The sequence below is a fragment of the Lithobates pipiens genome, unplaced genomic scaffold (assembly GCF_037356315.1).
Source record: "Lithobates pipiens isolate NorthernLeopardFrog02 unplaced genomic scaffold, aLitPip1_a1.2 Scaffold_22, whole genome shotgun sequence".
Classification (NCBI taxonomy): Eukaryota; Metazoa; Chordata; class Amphibia; order Anura; family Ranidae; genus Lithobates; species Lithobates pipiens.
In genome coordinates, this window is record NW_027507784.1 from 44,732,763 (window position 1) to 44,754,618 (window position 21,856).

Here is a 21,856-nt window from a genome sequence, read left to right on the forward strand (position 1 = left end):
CTTCCCAGGAACCGCGATAGCAGCGGGCTCGGGGGGAAGGCATAGATCAGGTTGTACTGATCCCAGGGAATCGTCAGAGCATCTGACCCCTGAGCAAGTGCATCTCTTGTCCTTGACACAAAGTTGTCCAGTTTCCTGTTGAATCTGGACGCAAACAGATCCACGTCTGGAGTGCCCCACTTGTAACATATGTCTCGAAACACATCGGGGTGCAGAGCCCATTCTCCTGGGCACAACTGCTGGCGGCTGAGATAATCCGCCTGCCAATTCTCCACTCCTGGGATGAAGACTGCAGAGAGGCACGGAACATGCTCTTCTGCCCAGACAAGTATGCGATTCACCTCCTTTTGGGCCACCAGACTTCTGGTACCGCCCTGGTGATTGATGTAAGCCACTGCGGTGGCATTGTCGGACTGAATCCGAACTGGGAAACCTCGCAGTCTGTGAGACCACTCTCTGAGTGCCATGTAAACTGCCCGAATCTCCAAGATATTTATGGGCAGCAGACTTTCGGTCGCAGACCATTTTCCCTGCGAGCATGTTCCCTGCAACACGGCTCCCCAGCCTGTCAGGCTGGCATCCGTTGTGACAATCTTCCATGAGAGGGGAAGAAAAGTTTTGCCTTTCAGCAAATTTTTGGTCTGTAACCACCAGACAAGACTTCTGCGTACCCGGGGGGATAAACGCATAGGAAGATCCAGGGATTGGGGCTTCCTGTTCCAAATCGCAAGGATGCATCTTTGCAGGGGCCTTGAGTGGAACTGGGCGAATGGGACGGCCTCGAAAGAGGCGACCATCTTTCCCAACAGTCTCATACATAGGCGAATAGAGGAAGATCTTCTGCCCAGAATCAGGCGCACCAGATCTCCAATGGCCAAGGCCTTTGGCCCTGGAAGGAACACCCTGCCCTGAGCGGTGTCGATAATCAGACCCAGGTAATCCAACCTGGTGGTCGGTTGCAAAGACGACTTTTCTAGGTTTATAATCCAACCTAGGCGGCCCAGATGTTCTAGCGTTTTGGTGACGCTGCGACTTAGGCACATTGCAGTTCTCTCTACGAGAAGCAAGTCGTCTAGGTAATCCATGACGGCTATGCCCTGAACTCTTAAGATTGCTAAGAGAGGGTCTAGAATCTTCGTGAAGACTCGGGGGGCCGTGGCTAGGCCGAACGGCAGGGCCACAAATTGAAAATGGCGCTGCTCTACCGCGAACCTTAGAAACTTCTGGTGTGCGGGAAATATTGGCACATGGAGATATGCATCTTTGATATCTATTGATGCCATGAATTCTCCTCCCTGCAGGGAGGAGACCACAGTGCGTATTGACTGCATCCGGAAGGTCTGGATGTGTAGAAACCGGTTTAAGTCTCTCAGATCCAAGATAGGTCTGACACTTCCGTTTGGTTTTGGAACGGTGAAGAGATTCGAATAAAAACCTGAACCCTGATCTTTCGGGCTCACTTCTACTATCACACCTTGGGATAGTAACTGATCTAAGGCCAGGAATAGCGGTTTCTGCTTTATCGGATCCCTGGGGATCCTTGACCTTAGAAAACGAGAAGGTGGAATCTCCTGAAACTCTAGCCTGTAGCCCAGAGACACTGAAGAGATCACCCATTTGTCCTGAATCTCCTCCCGCCAGGCGCCTGCAAACTGCAGGAGCCTTCCCCCCACTCGGCCGAGCGGGGGCGCCCCTTCACAAGGAGGTTTTGGAGGTCTGCTTGGCAGGCTTCCGCCCCCAAGTCCTTTTCTGTCCCTGGGCTCGGCCCTGAGGCATTCTAGCCGAGGAGGGCTGGGAAGGCCGTCGCCACTGTTTAGAGCTTGATGCTTCGGGAGAAAGAGTACGCCTGAATGAAGGACGTTTACTCTTTTTGACTGGAAGGAGTGTAGATTTACCTCCCGAAATATTTTGGACGAATTTATCTAATTCCTCTCCAAACAAACGTTCCCCTTAAAACGGGAACCCAGCCAAATGCTTCTTGCATGACATTTCAGCAGCCCCATTTTTTAGCCATAGAGCCCTACGCATGTGTACCAACATGAGGGATAAACGTGATGCTTGTTGGACAGAATCCAAAATCGCATCAATTATGAAACATAAGATGTGAGGCATCTCTGCATATTTCTCTACTTCCTCACTGGGAAGGAGTTCAAACATCTGTTTAACTTGTTCCTTAAGGAACTGACACAACCCCACGGCTGCGACTGTAGGTTGCACCAAAGCGCCGGCCATGGAAAAGGAGGCTTTTAACAAGGTTTCCAGCCTTTTGTCAGCTGGATCCTTAAATACCTGCGCATTGTCCAAAGGACAAGTTAGGTTTTTATTCACACAAGAGATAGCCGCATCGACAGATGGGGCCCCCCATTTCTTGGTGAAACTTTCCTCCATAGGATAATGCGTGGAAAACCTCTTGGGAGGAGTAAACAGTTTATCGGGATGTCCCCAGTCCTCATACATCAAGTCACCCATTAAAGGATGAATTGGGAAGGAACAAGCAGTCTGTGGGGCTTTCCTGATTCCCAGGGAAGAGACAGAGGATGTAGCGACTTCAGCAGCCGGCATTCTGAATGTGGTACGCACCAATTCAGTATAATACTGCACCTGCTTTCTGAGTGCCTGGGAGGAGGGGACTGACTCCTCTTCCTCTGACTCATCCGACTGCTCATGATCCCTATCCAAAGATAGGGATCTCTCCTCATTTTCAGAACAACTGTCCGAGAGAGGGATTTCAGCAGAGGGAGGGGATCTACCCCTTTTCTTGCTATCTTTTAGGGAGGCAGAAATAAAATTCATTATCCTCCCTTCAAAACTCTCCAATGTAGCCCTAAGGGAGTCCTCAGTGACATAGACCGGGGCTGCGACATTAGGAGAGGCTGCAAAGCCTGAAAGGGGCACTGACTCGTCTTGAGATGCAGGCTCCACTCTTGCAGAGGGGGATGGTAATTTGCATGCACTTTTGGTGCCCCTGAAACCCTCTTACGAGGAGACATAGTCCTAAGCTACAAAGCAGAGGTACTAGTACAAATGCAATCACTTGTTGTGCTTAAAGTCTCACAATAAATCAATATATGCTTAACTGCACAACCTGATGCTGAGTAGGTGTCTTAAGGTTTTGCCTGGATCCAATTCCCACGGATGCTTACAGCCCACAGCTCCTGTGTCTCCAGTTACAGTCCCCTGACGCTCTGGGCTTTTTAAAACGGCCGTTTGGCGCCTGCACCATAGCATTGAGCACACTAATCGTGCACAGCTGGCAACCACACCCCCCCCCTCCTCCATTAAGCCGGGAGCGCGCCCGGCGCGCGTGCACGCGCCTGCGCGCGTGCACGAGGACCGCAGGATCCGGGGGGGGGAAGGAGAACCCAAAGGGAGCAACGTGGGACCCCTGGACCTGCATGGGACCCCTTTTTACCTTAACTTGTGGCAGGAACTGTAAGGGAGACGTGAGTAGCTGGAGAACCAGGCATTCACTGAGCGTGTTTGTATTGAAAGGCATGTAAGTATGCATCAGGCTGCTCTTACTCCATCTAGTGGTGGAAACCAGGTAAGACATACAACTACTCACAATGAAGAAATCCATTCATATATTAAAAATATATAGGATGACTTCCCTTACCTGTCCCCGCCGCAGGAATTGCTGATCTCAGACCAATTCCAGCCTTCACCCATCACGGCGGGTATTGTTAGCCAACCTTCAGGCGTATCTGGGGTTCTTACGAAAAGATCCTCCTACCTGGGCCATGTAAAAAGCTCTGCCAGAAACTTTCGGGCGCCCTGAGTCAACAGTACCCCAAGTCTGGTTGTCCCAGAGCCCAGTCTTCCAATGGAGAGGACTTACAGGCAGAACCTCGTTTCTTCGGCAGACGAGGCCCGTGTACCATACCATCTTGGGAGTCAAATATCGGCCCGAGGTATGGATCCGGTTTAATGTAGCCCTTCGGCCCTCGCCGGGACCCGCTTAGAGCTAAGTTTTACGTGACCATCGACCAGACACTGGCGAAAAAACTGAGGTGCCTCCCAAATGGGAGGGGTTATATAGGGGAGGAATTATCTTTAATTGGGTCAACCAGTGTCCAATCACCAGAGGTGCCTATATAACCCACTATGTAATGAAGCTCCTGTGTCCCGTGATGTATGATCAAGAAAGTGGTTTTAAACCTCAGACATGAAATATGAACAAAGTATGTCCCTCTATAGTGTGTACTTGTCTCACTCCAGAGCACTAAGTGTCATTTCTGACCACTGTCTTGTTCCTCTGCTATCAGCAACATTTCTAAAGACTTTTCATGACACCAAGAAAAAAATGGTGACAAGGGAGGGACCTCCAGCAGATTGACAGCCTCAGATGTGTTCCTGGGTGAAGGAGGGTGTGTCCCTTCCCACCAATCAGCCCTTAGAGCTCTCCTCACTGGTGCAACTTTAGCTCTCTTTTCAGAGCTGATAGATCCTGTGTATATTCTGCACTTTGAATGGATTTAGGAGAAAGACGGCTGTAGATAAATGGGTAAAACTTATGTAGGATGATTTGTTTCATCTCTGTATATCACCTGGGGCCAATCACTTCACTAGGTATATGTGAGTGTAGCACTTACTCCCAAAGGAGCAACTGGTTTTAATGGGCTTACCGTTACCTTCATTCATTTGCTCCTCGTGTCTAGGGGTTTCCCGTGGTAGATGGCCCAGAAACTTTAGAGACTGATGACAGATCCGCTTAAAGGGATTTTTATTTGCTAAAGCATAGTTAACAGTCTCTAGTGTAGGATCAGAGGGTTAGGTGAAAAGTCCAGGTACTCTTAGTGTCAAAGTCAGTAATAAAGAATTTTCTTACTTTGAATAAATCAAGAGAATAGCCATTCACAGCTGGATGTTCAGTCTAGTTGGATAGTCCCCTCTCACAAGGCCTAGCAGCCAACAGGGTGCTTAAATCAGGAACAATTTTCTGCCACAGACTTTGTTATAGAACATGAACAAATAAACTTGAATACTTGTAGAACACTCATGTGGTACCAGTATCTTGCAGCCGGTCCGGCGATACCACGCAAGATAGGATTCACTTAGGTCCTTCAGCTTTACCAGGCTCTTGCTAAGAAGCCAACCCTTGCGTGGCCTTCTTCTGAAGAGTCCTCCCCTGGATAACTACGAAGTTGCTGGGCCTCTCCACAACCTGAGACGGCACAGGACCACCTCTGAATCCTTTCCTTTGTTTCCTTGCCTCAGGCTAGCCAGCCCCGAGACATAAAGTCGGGTGGATCCGCACCCCAGGCCATAGCCTTCCTGTGGGCTGGTCAGGAGGACCAGGACCATGGAGTCAGAACATACTTGTGGACCAGAACCCCGAAACACGAGACATCCGCATCTTAAGTACCCTCTCCCAGAAAGCATGGCAAGAGTGACACTCCCACTGGGCGGGCTCCGAGAGAAAGTAACCTTAAAGCACCCAACCAGACTGTGTTTCCATGCCTGTCAGAAGAGACAGCGCCCCTATGGCCAGGCTGAACACCCTATAGTCCAGTCAGACTGATGCTGAGGTCAAAATTTTGAATAATTATACCCAAATTGCAGTTCAGGTGTAACATTGTAACATTAAACTTCAAAAACACATAGCGCATGCTCTTCAGGAGCCTGCGCTACATGAGAGTTTACAACCACTTTAACCACTTTCAGACCGGACCATTTTGCTGGTAAATGACCAGAGGTCTTTTTACACTTTGGCACTGCGCTGCTTTAACTGGTAATTGCGCGGTCATGCAATGTTGTACCCAAACAAAATTTGCGTCCTTTTCTTCCCACAAATAGAGCTTTCTTTTGATGGTATTTGATTGCCTCTGCGATTTTTATTTTTTGCGATATAAACGTAAAAAGACCGCAAATTTTGAAAAAAAATGATATTTTCTACTTTTTGTTATTAGAAAAATCCAATAAACTCAATTTTAGTCATACATTTAGGACAAAATGTATTCAGCCACATGTCTTTGGTAAAAAAAAAGTCAATAATTGTATATTTATTGGTTTGCGCAAAAGTTGTCACATCTACAAACTAAGGTACGTTTTCTGGAATTTACGCAGCTTTTAGTTTACGACTGCCTATCTCATTTCTTGAGGTGCTAAAATGACAGGGCAGTACAAAACCCCCCCAAATGACCCCATTTTGGAAAGTAGACCCCCTAAGGAAATTGATAAGAGGCATGTTGAGCCCATTGAATATTTTATTTTTTTGCCTCAAGCGATTGAATAATGACAAAAAAAAAATTTTTTTTTTTTTTTTACACAAAGTTGTCACTAAATGATATATTGCTCACACATGCTATGGGCGTATGTGAAATGACACCCCAAAATAAATTCTGCTGCTTCTCCTGAGTACGGGGATACCACATATGTGGGACTTTTTGGGAGCCTAGCCGCGTACAGGGCCCCGAAAACCAAGCACCGCCTTGAGGCTTTCTAAGGGCGTCAATTTTTGATTTCACGCCTCACTACCTATTACAGTTTTGAAGGCCATAAAATGCCAAGATGGCACAAAACCCCCACAAATGACCCCATTTTAGAAAGTAGACACCCCAAGCTATTTGCTGAGAGGCATGTTGAGTCCATGGAATATTTTATATTTTGCCACAAGTTGCGGGAAAATTACAAACTTTTTTTTTTTTTTTTTTTCACAAAGTTGTCACTAAATGATATATTGCTCATGCATGCCATGGGCATATGTGAAATGACACCCCAAAATAAATTCTGCTGCTTCTCCTGAGTACGGGGATACCACATATGTGGGACTTTTTGGGAGCCTAGCCGCGTACGGGGCCCCGAAAACCAAGCACCGCCTTCAGGCTTTCTAAGGGCGTAATTTTTTGAGTTCACTTCTCACTACCTATTACAGTTTTGAAGGCCATAAAATGCCAAGATGGCACAAAACCCCCACAAATGACCCCATTTTAGAAAGTAGACACCCCAAGCTATTTGCTGAGAGGCATGTTGAGTCCATGGAATATTTTATATTTTGCCACAAGTTGCGGGAAAATTACAAACTTTTTTTTTTTTTCACAAAGTTGTCACTAAATGATATATTGCTCACGCATGCCATGGGCATATGTGAAATGACACCCCAAAATAAATTCTGCTGCTTCTCCTGAGTACGGGGATACCACATATGTGGGACTTTTTGGGAGCCTAGCCGCGTACGGGGCCCCAAAAACCAAGCACCGCCTTCAGGCTTTCTAAGGGCGTTACAGTTTTGAAGGCCATAAAATGCCAAGATGGCACAAACCCCCCCCCCCAAATGACCCCATTTTAGAAAGTAGACACCCCTAAATTTAGGGGTACACTAGTGAGACTAGGTAATAAATGGCGGGTGCCCTGAAACTATAAAAAAATAACTAACCAACCAGCGTCACCTGTAACAGTTATATGGTGATCACTGGTGAAAGGGTTAACTAGGGGGCAATCAGGGGGCTTTATGCGGTAGTATATGGGGGTCCCTGGCGCTATAAAAAGCTGCGGCGAACCTAAATACCTACCTGCCTAACTAGCGTCACCTGTGACACTAATACAGCGATCAGAAAAACGATCGCTTATTAGGCTGGGTTCACACTGGAGCGATGCGGGAACGCCACGAATGCGCGGCGGGTTCCCGCATCGCATGCCTCCCGGCGGCAGTTCACACTGCCCTATGCGAACTGCTGGGAGTGTCAGTGAAATGTTAATGACACCCCCAGATCAGTTCGCATATCGCAGTGCGATCTGCAAACTTGGATCGCATGGTGTGAACACCCATGCGATCCGATTCTGCTGCGGACCAAAAAAAGGGTCCCGTGCGAGTTTGCGGCGGGTGCGACACGAATTCAGCCATACTATCTGTATAGCTGAACTCGAATCGCACAGAGATCGGATGTGATTTGCACTGCAGTGCGGTGCGAATCACATCCGTTCTCATAAACCGCTGCAATGTGAACCCAGCCTTAGTGACACTGGCGACGGGGGGTGATCACGGGGTTAAACCTTTATTGGGGGGGTTAGGGGGGTACCTTAGAACTAAAGGGGGCTAACCCTAACTGCCCTAACAGTTATTAGTCACAAATGACACCTGCCGGGTGATCAGGGGGTTAAACCTTTATTAGGTAATAAATGGCGGGTGCCCTGAAACTATAAAAAAATAACTAACCAACCAGCGTCACCTGTAACAGTTATATGGTGATCACTGGTGAAAGGGTTAACTAGGGGGCAATCAGGGGGCTTTATGCGGTAGTATATGGGGGTCCCTAGCGCTATAAAAAGCTGCGGCGAACCTAAATACCTACCTGCCTAACTAGCGTCACCTGTGACACTAATACGGCGATCAGAAAAATGATCGCTTATTAGGCTGGGTTCACACTGGAGCGATGCGGAAACGCCGCGAATCCGCGGCGGGTTCCCGCATCGCATGCCTCCCGGCGGCAGTTCACACTGCCCTATGCGAACTGCTGGGAGTGTCAGTGAAATGTTACTGACACCCCCAGATCAGTTCGCATATCGCAGTGCGATCTGCAAACTCGGATCGCATGGTGTGAACACCCATGCGATCCGATTCTGCTGCGGGCCAAAAAAAGGGTCCCGTGCGAATTTGCGGCGGGTGCGGCGGGTGTGGCGGGTGCGGCGGGTGCGGCGAATGGCTGAACTCGAATCGCACAGAGATCGGATGTGATTTGCACTGCAGTGCGGTGCGAATCACATTCGTTCTCATAAACCGCTGCAATGTGAACCCAGCCTTAGTGACACTGGCGACGGGGGGTGATCACGGGGTTAAACCTTTATTGGGGGGGTTAGGGGGGTACATTAGAACTAAAGGGGGCTAACCCTAACTGCCCTAACAGTTATTACAGTCACAAATGACACCAATGCAAAAAAAAAAAAAAAAAAAAAAAAAATGACATTGGTGTCACTGTGACTGGGGGGCAGGGGTAATTGGGGGGGTGATCGGGGGGTAAAGGGGGGGTGTGAGTGTGCCTGGCATGTTCTACTGTGTGTGGGATGTGTTGGTGCAACTCACTGATCCGCTCTCCTCCGTGTCGGAACGAAAAATACCGACACGGAGGAGAGAATACATCACTTCCTCTCCTGTGTTTACATTACAGGAGAGGAAGTGATGTCACCGGGGATTTCCATTCGTCGGGAGCGATCGCGAGGGGGTGGCCATGAATGAATGGCCGTCCCCTCGTCCGGGATCGCTCCCGAACGAAAACCGACCGCCGCAGGCACCGGGCGGGGGCCCGATCGGGCCCCCGACCCGCGGGAGGCAAAGGACGTACATATATGTGCTTATGCCTGCCCGTGCCATTCTGATGACGTACATCGGCGTGAGGCGGTCGGCAAGTGGTTAAAGCGGAGTTCCAACTACAAACTATATATATATATATATATATATATATATATATATATATATATATATATATATATATATATAATTTTTTTTTTTAAACCTTTTACAAAATGTTAAAAATGTTCTGTTTTATTTCTCCCCCGATGTCCGGGTTCATCTGTTTTAATAACTTTGATTTTGTTGTTCTGTACGTTCTCATTTTGCTTGTGGGCATGTGAAGCCCACAAGCATCCTGTTCCGGGACCAGCATGCACCGCCCCGTTCTCGCGCATGCCGTTGGAAGTGCCTTCCCCGTTGTTATGCAACATAGCCCTTGGCGCAGCGCACTGACTCCTGGGAAATGATGACACACATCTCCCAGGAGCAGTAGTGAGTGGAGGCGCCGAGGGAAGTAACGTCAGCAGGGGTCAAGTCCTGGGGGAAAAAGTGTGGGAACTCCCACCCAAGATCCACTCCCCCACCAAAAAAAAACAAAAAAAAAACGATACGTTCATATGTACGAACACTTCAAGTGGTATTTTTCATCCAATTTTCATATTGTGTGTATGAAGCTTAACTATTAGTACATAAAAAAAAACACAATCCTCAATAAATATAAATACGGTAATTCTCTGAATAATCAGCATTCATTCAATTGTGCTTCCATGCAAATGTGAACATCAAGTTCTGATCTTTATTGGGGAATTTTATTTTGTATATCGAGTGTTTATGTGGTGAGTTTACACTTTTCATTGAACAGAGTTTGGATAACACAGGGTTAAACGGAAAGGTCATAAATTAACTGCACATTATCTGGACAGAATGCTTGGGGAGATAGTGATGTGTTCCTGCTTAGGAGATGTATGTTAGCTTGGGGGGCTGAAAACTCTGCAGGGCTCCAACACACACTCACTGCTATTTCAACCCTTCACATAATTTCCACATAAACTTCCCTCCTGGCATTAAACTTTGCCAGGTATTGTGCTCAGCTTACCACCCCAAACTGATGTTCCTCCCTCAGTTCACCTCTCTCCCTGCATGTCCTGTGAGCAGAATAGCTGATCTACCCGTCAGCTAGACCTAGACCTGATCTACCCGTCAGCTAGACCTAGACCTGATCTACCCGTCAGCTAGCTTTGATTGACAGGTAGATCGAAGCGGAAGCTGTCATGGGGCCCCCTACTGGCAATGCCTGAATTGTCAGGTTTGCGGCATTTACTATTGCGAGCTGTGTTGGCAGCTGCTGGTGTAGCACCTGCCACACAGCTCACATACTTCAAAGTCTTGCAGGACACGGCTGCTAACGGGAACTGAGTTCCTGTTGTGGAAAGAGTACAGGAACTCCGTTCCCATGCGTTCCCACAGGACTTGAGCCCTGAACGTCAGGAACCCAGGTGATGAAGGAGGTAGATTGGGGGACCACGTAGCAACAGGCATAAAAAGGTAAGTAAAAAAAAAAAAAAAATTCTCCAAATATTCTTATTTTATTTATTTCATGCACATTAATGACATTTTTTTTTGGGGTGGAACTCCACTTTAAGTCATCTTGGTGTCCTTGCAGGCTTGCTCAATATTTCAGTTATAACGTGTGAATTTGGGAACGTTTGTATAGTTTGAAAACATGGTTGGAATTTTCATGTAAAGGAAGAAATAACCAGGTGTATTCTTAATCAATGAATTTACAGATATAAGAGTTTTCCCAGTAATGGACATTGAAGGTCCTACCAAGCTGATTGCTGGAGAAGAAACATCTTTAAGCTGTAGAGCCACCAATTGCCCAGAGAACACGAGTGTGACTTGGCTGGAGAAGAGAGGAAGACAAGTCAATGAGATCCCAGAGTCCCATGGAGGAGATAAGGAGGAAGAGGAGAGACTGATGGACACACAGTATGGGGTCATATCATGCAGAATGGGGCCAAACTACACATCTTCACTGAAGTTCAGACCCAACGTGACCAATCACAAAGATGTGACCTTCATCTGTAGATATAGGTGTGGGAAAGAGAAGAAAGAGAAAACATTTCACTGCAGATCTATTTATGGTGAGGAGTGTCTATTATTACATCCATGGATATTGTTAACTGTTGTGTTCTAATGGTGGGATCATGGTATAACTGGACAAATACCATCCAATCACCAATATTCACAGCTCATACATACCCTGTTGTTTTTAATAGGGCCATTTGACGCAAAACAAAATAACTTAAAGTGGTTGTAAACCCTTACAAACCACTTTGACCTACAGGTAAGCCTAGATTAAGGCTTACCTGTAGGTCCAAGAAATATCTCCTAAACCTATACGGTTTAGGAGATATTTGCCTGAAGACAGGCACCGCTGTCTACGGCGCATGCGCCGTAGACAGCAACGCGCAGGCGCACTGAGCGCTGCATTTCCAACAATGGATCTGCCGCGCGTGTCGGCTCCCGTGCGCATGCGCGGAAGTGACATCATCGCGGCTCCGCCGAATGACAGCGGCGGAGCTGCGAGACGCCACCAGCAAGATGGATGCGGTGGACTACAGGGGACAGCGGCGACTTCGCTGGCTCCTGTGTCAGGTAAGTGACACATAATGGGCTACTATGCCATGCATAGTAGTCCATTATGCTTTGCCTTTGCAGGGAATGAAAGAGGAAGTAAACTCATCAGGGTTTACTTCCTCTTTAACACGGGATTTTTTAAATCTGAATTTCATTCTTTAAAATGGAAATCCAGAAAAAGTTTCCAGGAGCAGATTTAGGTTCACACTGTAGCAATGCGGGAACCAGCGAGATTCCAGTGCCGGTTCCCGCATCGCATCTCTTCCTCTGCAAACAGCTGTGTGTGTCAATACAAGGTAATGACACCCCCAGATCGGTTCACAGATTGCAGTGCGAACTGTGGATTCAGACAAGAATCGGATTGTATGGGTGACAACACCTGTGTGATACGATTCCATTGCGGAGAAAAAAAAGTCCCTGCACCCTTTCTGTGTGAATCCAATGCAAGTTCAGCCATACAACTGTACATGTGATCGGCCCCGCAGTGCAGGTGTGAATCACATGCGATGTCTGTGTTCGCATCAGTCTGAACCCTGGCTTATTTGTCACACTGCCACCCTTGTGTTCTTTGCTGGCAATGCTGTAGAGAAGTCTTTGCTGTCTCAGTAGTTGAGCTGTTGCCTGCAGCTTCCAGCCATGGAACTCTTCCTTGAGTTCAAGTCATCATCTAACAACAGTTTAACATATCAAAGAATCCCACCCAGTCAATAGCTTTCCAATTCCTTCTGAAGAATTGGGTTGGTGTGTTGGCCAGGAATTCCACAGAATTGTCTCATATACCGTACATATATAGTGATTTTCCATAGGCTATGAAGGACATTAAGACTGCTTTACACCAGACTATATCTGGCAATTAATTTACAAATTTGAGCGAAACGATCTTCTACCATGGTGTCTGTGTGTAAAAAATAGTATGCCCACAACCGCCACAAATAATCATTGTAATTTGACTAATAGGTTCATTTCTTATGATCATAAGCTCCATCTAGGGGGAATAATACATATATTTTCCTTTACTGAGGTATTTAAAGCGGAGGTTCACACAATAAATTGAACCTTCACTTTTCGGAACCCTTCTCCCCTCCGGTGTCACGTTTGGCACCTTTCAGGGGGAAGGGGGGTGCAGATACCTGTCTAAGACAGGCATTTGCACCCACTTCTGGGCATAGACTCCCGCAGGAGTATACGCCTCTTCCCGTCCCCCCGCCTTGTCTGTTGGGAGACACACGGGTCCCAGAGACAGCAGGGACCATTCGGATTGCTTTGCGCGACTCGCGCATGCGCAGTAGGGAACCAGGAAGTGAAGCCTGCTTCACTTCCTGATTCCCTTACCAAAGATGGCGGCGGCAGCAGCCGAGGACCAAGGGACGATTCGGCCTCGGGTGCCAACATCGCGGGCGCCCTGGAAAGGTAAGTGTCCTTATTTTAAAAGTCGGCAGCTGCAGTATTTGTAGCTGCTGACTTAAAAAAAAAAAAAGATTTTGGCGGAACTCCGCTTTAAGAAAAATACTGCATTATGGCCTCTCGATGGAGATGACAATTATATGAAAAAAACTATTAGCCCTTGTATGCACGGTCAGACATTCCAACGGAAAATGTCCGATTGGACCGTGTTGTCGGATAATCTGTCTGTGTGTGGGCTCCATCGGACTGTTTCCATCGGGAATATACGACGGACAAAGTTTTAGAGCTGGGCTATAAAACTTTCCGACAACATGATCCGATCGGACTTTGTCCGATTGTGTGTAGAGAATTCCGATCGGACAAAGTGCCACGCATGCTCAGATCAAATTTCTAGACCAAAGCTATTGGCTACTAGCCTGAGCGTAGTCCCGTCGTAATGAAATAACATCATCACGTTATGTACAATCGGATTTTCAGACAACTTTGTCCGAATGTGTGTATGCAACACAAGTTTTGGACAAAATCCGTCGGACAAAATCCGATGGATTTTGTTGTCGGAATGACCGACCGTGTGTACAAGGGCTTAGGCAAATTACAATGTTTATTCACCATCACTGTGCAAATGGTTGAGCCGTTCATACAGTGATTTTTTTTTATAAATAGACCTTTATGTGATTTAGTCTTATAACAGACTATACAGGTATAGATACTTCCATTCTTCATGTCAAAAATATTTTACTCATCATCTTCATGTCGTATCATTTCAGCTAAGCCTCGGCTTGTACAGCCGATATCAAGGAATTTAATTGTCTCAGGAGCGCTGAAATATTTGGTCACTCTGGAGAATTTTTACCCCAGAAATATCACAATCAGATGGACACGGGGAATAGGGGAGCCACAAGAAGCCTTACCATCCACAGAGACATTCACAAATATTCCTGATGGGACCTCTAATGTGTGCAGTGAGGTCACAATTCCCGAGGAGCTCCTGAAGGATCCAGAATTCAGAGTATGGATGACCTGGGAACATGAATCTCTGGACACCCCGGAATATAAGGATCTATCTATCAGAGACTCAGGTGAGTTACATGAATCTATATATAGAATCTATAAAAAAAAAAAAAAAAAAGCACAGGTGATGTAAAATAGGGGCCTTTCTGTATAGTCAATAGACAGTAATATTGATCAGGAAACAATCTATTCAGATCAAATCTGAGTCATCCTCACATAGAGATCCAAAAGATAAGTGTGATTGGGATATCAAGGCACATAGAAGGGCAAATCCAAATGATATCTCCAATTTATATAAAACTCAACATTTATCAAAAAAAATTTGTGCAGATAAAACATACATGGCTAACACAACAGATATATCATCATCCTCATCTAGACATAATTAGGGTCATCTCACACAGGGGCAGAGAGTCTAATCTTGGGAGGGGCACTGCCAACATTTTTGCGGGCAATTTGTCAGGGCAATGGCTGGTGTTGGCACTTCATCATGGCACCATGGTTAATATGGTGTCAGGATGATTGAAGTGCATTATTTATATTATTACATTGTAATATGAAATGAAATAGTTCAACTCACCATAATGCAGAATCAGTGGGAGCCCCAAGTGTCACTTACCGACAGATGCAGATTGTCACTGCCAGTGGCCAGGGTACATGTTCTCCCAGAGCAGGGATGGACTGGCCATCGGGACTACTGGGAGTTTCCCAGTGGGCCGATCGCACAGTGGGCCGGTTTCAGCGGCCTCCTATTGCCTCGGAGGTCCGCGGCGATCTACCCGTCAATCGCCGATAGTTGGTACTTGACGGGTAGATCGAGATTAGCCAGCATGCAGCGTAGCGCAGGAAGCGTCTGTGATAAGTTCTCACTCATGTCACTCATGTCACCAAGCTAGTAAACGATCCCATAATGTGCCTTGTGCCCCATAATGTGCCCTGATGTGCCCGGAGCCCTGATGTGCCTTGATGTGCCCCATGCCCTATGTGCTGCATGCCCTGATGTGCCCCGTACCCTGATGTGCCATGTGCCCTGGTGTGCCTTGATGTGCTATGTTCCGCATACCCTGATGTGCCCCATGTCCTGATGTGCTATGTGCCCTGATGTGCCCCAATGTGCTATGTGCCCTGATGTGCTATGTTTCCTTATGTGCCCATGCCCTGATGTGCCCTGTGCCCCAATGTGCCCTGATGTGCTGTGCCCCGATGTCCTGTGCCCCGATTTCCTGTGCCCTGATTTCCTGTGCCCTAATGTGTCCTGTGCCCTGATGTGCTGTGTCCCCCGATGTCTTGTGCCATGATGTCCTGTGCCTCAAAATGTTGTGTGCCCTGATGTGCTGTGCCCTGATGTACTTTGACCTGTACCCCGATGTGCTGTGCCCTGATGTACTGTGACCTGTGCCCTGATGTCCTGTAACCTGATGTGCTGTGTCCTGATGTGCTATACTAGAGCTGGATGATTTTCTCCCCAAAAAAAAAATCTGCGATTTTTTTTTTTTTTTTTAAACCCGATTCAAGGTACCCTGATGTGTTGTGCCCTGGGCTGGTCTGGAGGAAGTCCAGGGCCACATTTTTGTCCCAGTCCAGCCCTGTCCCAGAGTGAGGGTGGCCAGTGAGAGATGTCATCTCTCTGCTGCCCGTGCCTGCACAGTAATGGCAGTCTTAGATACAGAAATGCGGTGATGCGCGGGGGAGGGGGGGCAGTGGGCAGGGGCGTCTCCAGCTTTAGGGGGGCACATGGGGGACAGGGACAAAAGTAGGGGGGGCAACTATAAAATGCAATTATATATACACACACACATATAAATACAGAGTATCTTGAAAAACTATTGGTGGATGCAGCCAGGTGGAAGGGAGGATAGGGTGGGAGCAGCCAGGTGGATGGGGAGGACAGGGTGGATACGGCCAGGTGGAGGGGAGGACAGGGTGGATACAGTCAGGTGGAGGGGAAGAAAGGGTTGGAGCAGCCAGGTGGAAGGGAGGACAGGGTGGGAGCAGCCAGATGGAGGGGAGGACAGGGGGATGCAGCCAGGTGGAAGGGAGGACAGGGTGGATGCAGCCAGGTGGAGGGGAGGGCAGGGTGGGCAGCCAGATGGAGGGGAGGACAGGGGGATGCAGCCAGGTGGAAGGGAGGACAGGGTGGATACAGCCAGGTGGAGGGGAGGAAAGGGTGGGAGCAGCCAGGTGGAGGGGAGGACAGGGTGGATGCAACCAGGAGGAGGGGAGGACAGGTTGGATTCAGCCAGGTTGAGGTATGGTAAGGGTGGGAGCAGCCAGGAGGAGGGGAGGACAGAGTGGATGCAGCCAGGTGGAGGGGAGAAAAGGGTGGATGCAGCCAAGAGGAGGGGAAGACAGGGTGGATGCAGCCACATAGAGGGAAGGAAAGGGTGGATGCAGCCAGGTGGAGGGGAGGACAGGGTGGGTGCAGCTAGGAGGAGAGGAGGACAGGGTGGGTGCAGCCAGGTAGAGGGGAGGACAGGATGGATGCAGCCAAACTGAGGGGAGGGAAGGGTGGATGCAGCCAGGTATAGGGGAGGACAGGGTGGATACAGCCAGGTTGAGAGGAGGAGAGGTTGGATGCAGCCAGGTGGAGGGGAAGAAAGGGTGGATGCAGCCAGGTGGAGGGGAAGAAAGGGTGGATGCAGCCAGGTGGAGGAGTCGAAAGGGTAGATTCAGCCAGGTGGAGGGGAGGACAGGGTGGATGCAGCCAGGTGGAGGGGAAGAAAGGGTGGGAGCAGCCAGGTGGAGGGGAAGAAAGGGTGGATGCAGCCAGGTGGAGGAGTCGAAAGGGTGGATTCAGCCAGGTGGAGGGGAGGACAGGGTGGATGCAGCCAGGTGGAGGGGAGGGCAGGGTGGATGCAGCCAGGTGGAGGGGAGGGCAGGGTGGATGCAGATCATCCGCTTACCCAAATCTTTGCAGACGATGGTGCAAACCATATCCTTGCTAATGCCCAATTCCTCCACCATCAATCAAAGAGGCAGTCACCAATCTTGTGCAAGCATTTGTCGCACTCGAACATGACTCATCTTCAGTCATTTCCTTCCCATCACAAAAGCGTTTCAACCAGTCATAAACATATTTTCTGCTCACGGCTTCTGTCCCGTACACTTGCACCAGCATTGCATTGGTCTCATCGCCGGTTTCCCCAATTTGTAGTAGAACTTGATGTTCACTCATTGCTCCTTTGCACTATGACCCTCCCTCTCACACTGACTACGTTCTACTGCCCACAGCAGGTTTACCCTGATGGTCACGTGTAATCCACACCTAGTAGCACTTCTCGACGTGTCTCTGAATAATCATGTGCATGCGCACGCCTCTGGCCCATGCTTCCGTTGAAATATCGGACCATTCACCAAACTTTTTTAGACACGCCTTTAATTTGGCGATATAATTTTGATGTGTGTTACTCTGTGCTCTCTATGTGCCTTGAAAGTCATAATCACACTCATCTTTTGGAACTTTCAATACAGTATATAGCAGAATCTCTAACCTCTTCCAGTCTGATGAGAACCTTCAAAGCCAAAGACAGCTGACATCTTTCAATATGTAGTGGGTTGTGAGGCATAGTGGGTGCAAAGATGGTGAAAGTCATTGGGCGCCAGATACTTTTCGGATGCAAAAGAGGTTTTATTTCTTTTACCAGTCCTTTTTATATTTTGCAAGGAAAAGAGGGTTAGGGCCAGGACACCCTTGAGTAGTTACAATTTCAATTGGCAGATTCCGAGACTTCAGTAGGAGGACAGCCGTACAGGGAAAAAGGCCCCAGCAAGATGCCACTTCTGCACGTGCAGGTTTGCTGTCTTCTATGGCAAAAGTATCTAACAGTTCCTAACAAAAAGTCCAACAGTTCTCGCAGCTTCACTACAATGTCTACTTGTAACTTTATAGCCCCTTGAGCTCCTAGTCCAGTGATTCTCAACTAGGGTTCCTCCAGAGGTTGCTAGGGGTTCCTTCAGCAATGGGCAATTTCTGCCTCTCAGATAAGTTCCCACTGATAACATTGATCTTTTTAACTATCTGTAAGGAGGTAATTCTTCCCAATGACCACAAGTGTAAGGACCATTCTTCCTACTGACCATCACACTAATGTATCATGAGTTGTAGATTTCTCATTTTTAGCAGGAATTCCCCAAGACTGGAGAACTATTTCAAGGGTTCCTCTGTGTTGAAAAGGTTGAGAAAAGCTGTTCTAGTCTCTCGCTGGACTCTCTGATTCACTGACTCTGAATCCCGTGAGCACCTCAAGGCTTTTGTCGCGGTATCTCCCTTAAGCGTCAGCTACACTTCCCTGCTGGGTCCCTAGCTTGGTACACCAGATACCTTTCAAGCTTCACCTAGCTGACCAGCTCGGTCCCTGGCTTGACACACAAGGCTGCTTTGCAAGTGTCACCTCTGCTGGTTGGGTCCCTGACTTGATCACCGTCTGAAGTTTCCAGATTCTCCACCGTGCCCGTTCAGTGAGAATACTGCTCTGGTACTTGCTTCAGTTACTCACTGTGGTCCCTGGTAAAGGTGGTTGGTCCCTTAGTGGTGACAGCTTCCCTTCTATCTCTGACCAAGATAGGTTCTCCAGCCGGCAGAACCGGCACTTTTGGTTGGACTGCAAGCTGCAATCCCATCCCTGCGCTGCCCTCTTACTTCTGGATGGGCCCTTACACAGCCTGGCAGCCAGAAGCCCCTGGGATAGGCCCAATCTCTGGCCTAGCAGCCCAGGGCAAACAACACACGTCCACCCAGACGGCAGTCAGAGTGGCACAGAACACCGATCACCTGAATATATAGGTTCTCCCAGCAGGCTAAGGGATTCAAGAAAACCCCTGCCCATTGGCTGAGATACCCCATATACCCATAACTTGACCTTGAAATATTATTCTCACATCTAATGCCACCAAGTGCCTGGCCGCCTAATGGCAGAAGAGAAAAGTACAACAAGGCAAAACTTAGGTAAAATTCAATGGATCTCTAACAACTATCTACAGTAGCTGCTCCTGACATGGGATTTGGTGAGGAGCTCCCTGACTAAACCCCAGGGCTCTACAAGTACATAAGGGATGCTGGCACTGAGCAGCATACAATAATCCTATGTGTTTTTTTTTACTATCCCGACATAGCTGTGTGCTACACATACCATACAAATAGTAGCATCTTCTGTGGTGGAAGTAGCAAGGAAGAATAAAGGCCTCTTCAGACAATTCTGGATGTGCAGGAATAACATGGTCACTAGTAGGCATGTAGTCAAGCTCAAATGATAAAATACAAAGGCCGCGCTCTGTGCTAAAGGTATATAAAATACATAGATCGCATTGTATTAGGGCAACCTAAAGGTAGGGTCGCTAAAAACTTCAAAGTCCCAAAAAAATGCTTTTGCTCAAACTCAAATGGCCTAAACAATAAAAATTCCAAGTCCCAAATTGAGTGCTTGTGCTCAAAGATAGATGCGGGATTCTTTACTTGATAAGTGCTCAGACAAGATGCCCCCACATAGATGTAAATTCACCCCTCAGAGTGGACCAACTATCTCTAGTATGGTCAAACACAGATGTGGGGCAGCCCCTGTAGATCTTCTTTAGACTGGCGTTGCCTGGGATAAATGTTCCTCATGTGGATAGATGTGACAAAGAAACCTCATTGCGCAATAACGTTTAAAAATCTATTCCAAATATAAAAACATTGTAGTCAGCTCACATGTAAGGGTGCCTAAAGCCTGGCACCCAGTGTGAATAGTAGGCAAGTTATCCGGGAAATCTGCCCATAGGCAATGGTGGACCGCTGCCATGGTTAGTGTTCAATTTCCGGAAAACGGATGTTGGGGGCGGAAGTATGTCGCGATGACGCAAATCAACCTTGATGCATTTCAGCCTATCAAATGGGCCGTCATCAGGAAGTCATCACAACTTCCTGATGAAAGCCCATTTGATAGGCTGAAATGCAGCAAATGTTTTCACTGCAGCTGCTAATTATTTGATCTGATATCACTACATTTATATTTAGTATTATCTAGTTTCCTTTGGCGGCTATGGAAAGGTAGGGATGTGAGTAAAGGTGATCAGACAGAGGGGTGTCCAAAATGTGCAAGATCTTCCCCCACATCTCTCTTTAATGTCTATGGGCACTAGAGCTGCACGATTCTGGCCAAAATGAGAATTACAATTTTTTTACTTAGAATAAAAAGATCATGATTCTCTCACGATTCTCGCAATGTAATTTTTTTGTTAGGAGAGAGATTGATTGAGAGTGATTGAGAGAGAGTTTGAGAGCGATTGATTGAGAGAGAGATTAATTCAGAGAGATTAAGAGATTGATTAACCAGTTCCCGACCAGCGCACGCCGATGTACGTCGGCAGAATGGCACCGGCAGGCATGTTGGCGTACAGGTACGTCCAATCTTTAATGCCGCCCTGCCATTGCGAACGTGCTGCCGGTGGTGAGCTCTCATGCTGGTCGGGACCCCCGTGAGTCCGGTTGTGGGTCCCTCGGACTCGATCGCCGCGGGCATACCCACAATCGTCTCACGGGGCTGCTGAATGGACAGATGCCGTTGTAAACAGCATTTCCCCATTCTGCCTAGTAACAAGTGACGCTGATCTCTGCTCCATGTGATTGGAGCAGAGATCAGTGTTCACTAAATGAGCCCAGCCCCCAACAGTTAGTAACACACCCCTAGGAACACTTAACCCTTACACTGCCACCCACTGGTTAACCTCTTCACTGCCAGTGTCATTTACACAGGAATCACTGCATTCCAGTGATTGCTGTATAAGTGACAATGGTGTCAAAAATGTCCGATGTGCCCGCCATAATGTCGCAGTCACAATAAAAATCACTGATTGCCGCCATTACTAGTAAAAAAAAAAATTATTAATAAAAATGCCATAAAACTATCCCCTATTTTGTAAATGCTATAACTTTTGTCCAAACCAATCAATAATCGCTTATTGCGATTTTTTTTTTTTTACCACAAATATGTAGAAGAATACGTATCGGCCTAAACTGAGGGAAAACATTTTTTTTATATATATTTTTGGGGGATATTTATTATAAAAAAAGTAAAAAATAATGTGTTTTTTCCAAAATTGTCGCTCTATTTTTGTTTATAGAGCAAAAATCTAAATGAAGAATATTCAAACCTTCTTATTTTCAACAAGAATTGTGTTTGAATCTTCAACCCAGAGAATGTAGATCTGCAGTTGAACTAAACAATTGAACCAACCTAACTATTCCCATTATTCCCGAGCTGGGTTCCCAGGTCTGTACACCTGCTGTGCCCATTATGAAGGGTTCCTATCATCCTTGTGCTGAGTTCCCAGGTCTGTACACCTACTGTGCCCATTATGAGGGGTTCATTTTGTTTATTGAAAATTTTTTTTGCTGGGGCTCCAGGAAGTCATCCAGGAGAACAAAGCTCTCACCTTCCATGCCCATCCAGAAAGCTTCACACTTGTCCTGGTTGACCTTTGAACCTGATGCCTCTGTATACTGCCTTATCACTGAGACCAACTCCTGCGCCTCCCCAGTCCCAGAGACAAAAACAGAAACGTCATCAGCATAGGCCACAACCTTCAAAGGAGGCTCGC

General features: G+C 47.4%; 2 protein-coding genes across 2 annotated transcripts in view; both read left to right on the top strand.

The window, feature by feature from the left end:
* Positions 1-21,856, top strand: part of LOC143923711 (uncharacterized) — a 512,582-nt gene that overhangs the window by 374,629 nt on the left and 116,097 nt on the right. The gene's annotated exons all lie outside the window — the stretch shown is intronic.
* Positions 10,974-21,856, top strand: part of LOC143925175 (uncharacterized) — a 43,885-nt gene continuing 33,002 nt past the window's right edge. Inside the window, exons 1-2 of the mRNA XM_077449786.1 lie at positions 10,974-11,370; positions 14,038-14,349. Coding sequence (XP_077305912.1) covers positions 11,034-11,370; positions 14,038-14,349 — 649 coding nt within the window. The 5' untranslated portion in view covers positions 10,974-11,033. The remainder of the gene's footprint in view (positions 11,371-14,037; positions 14,350-21,856) is intronic.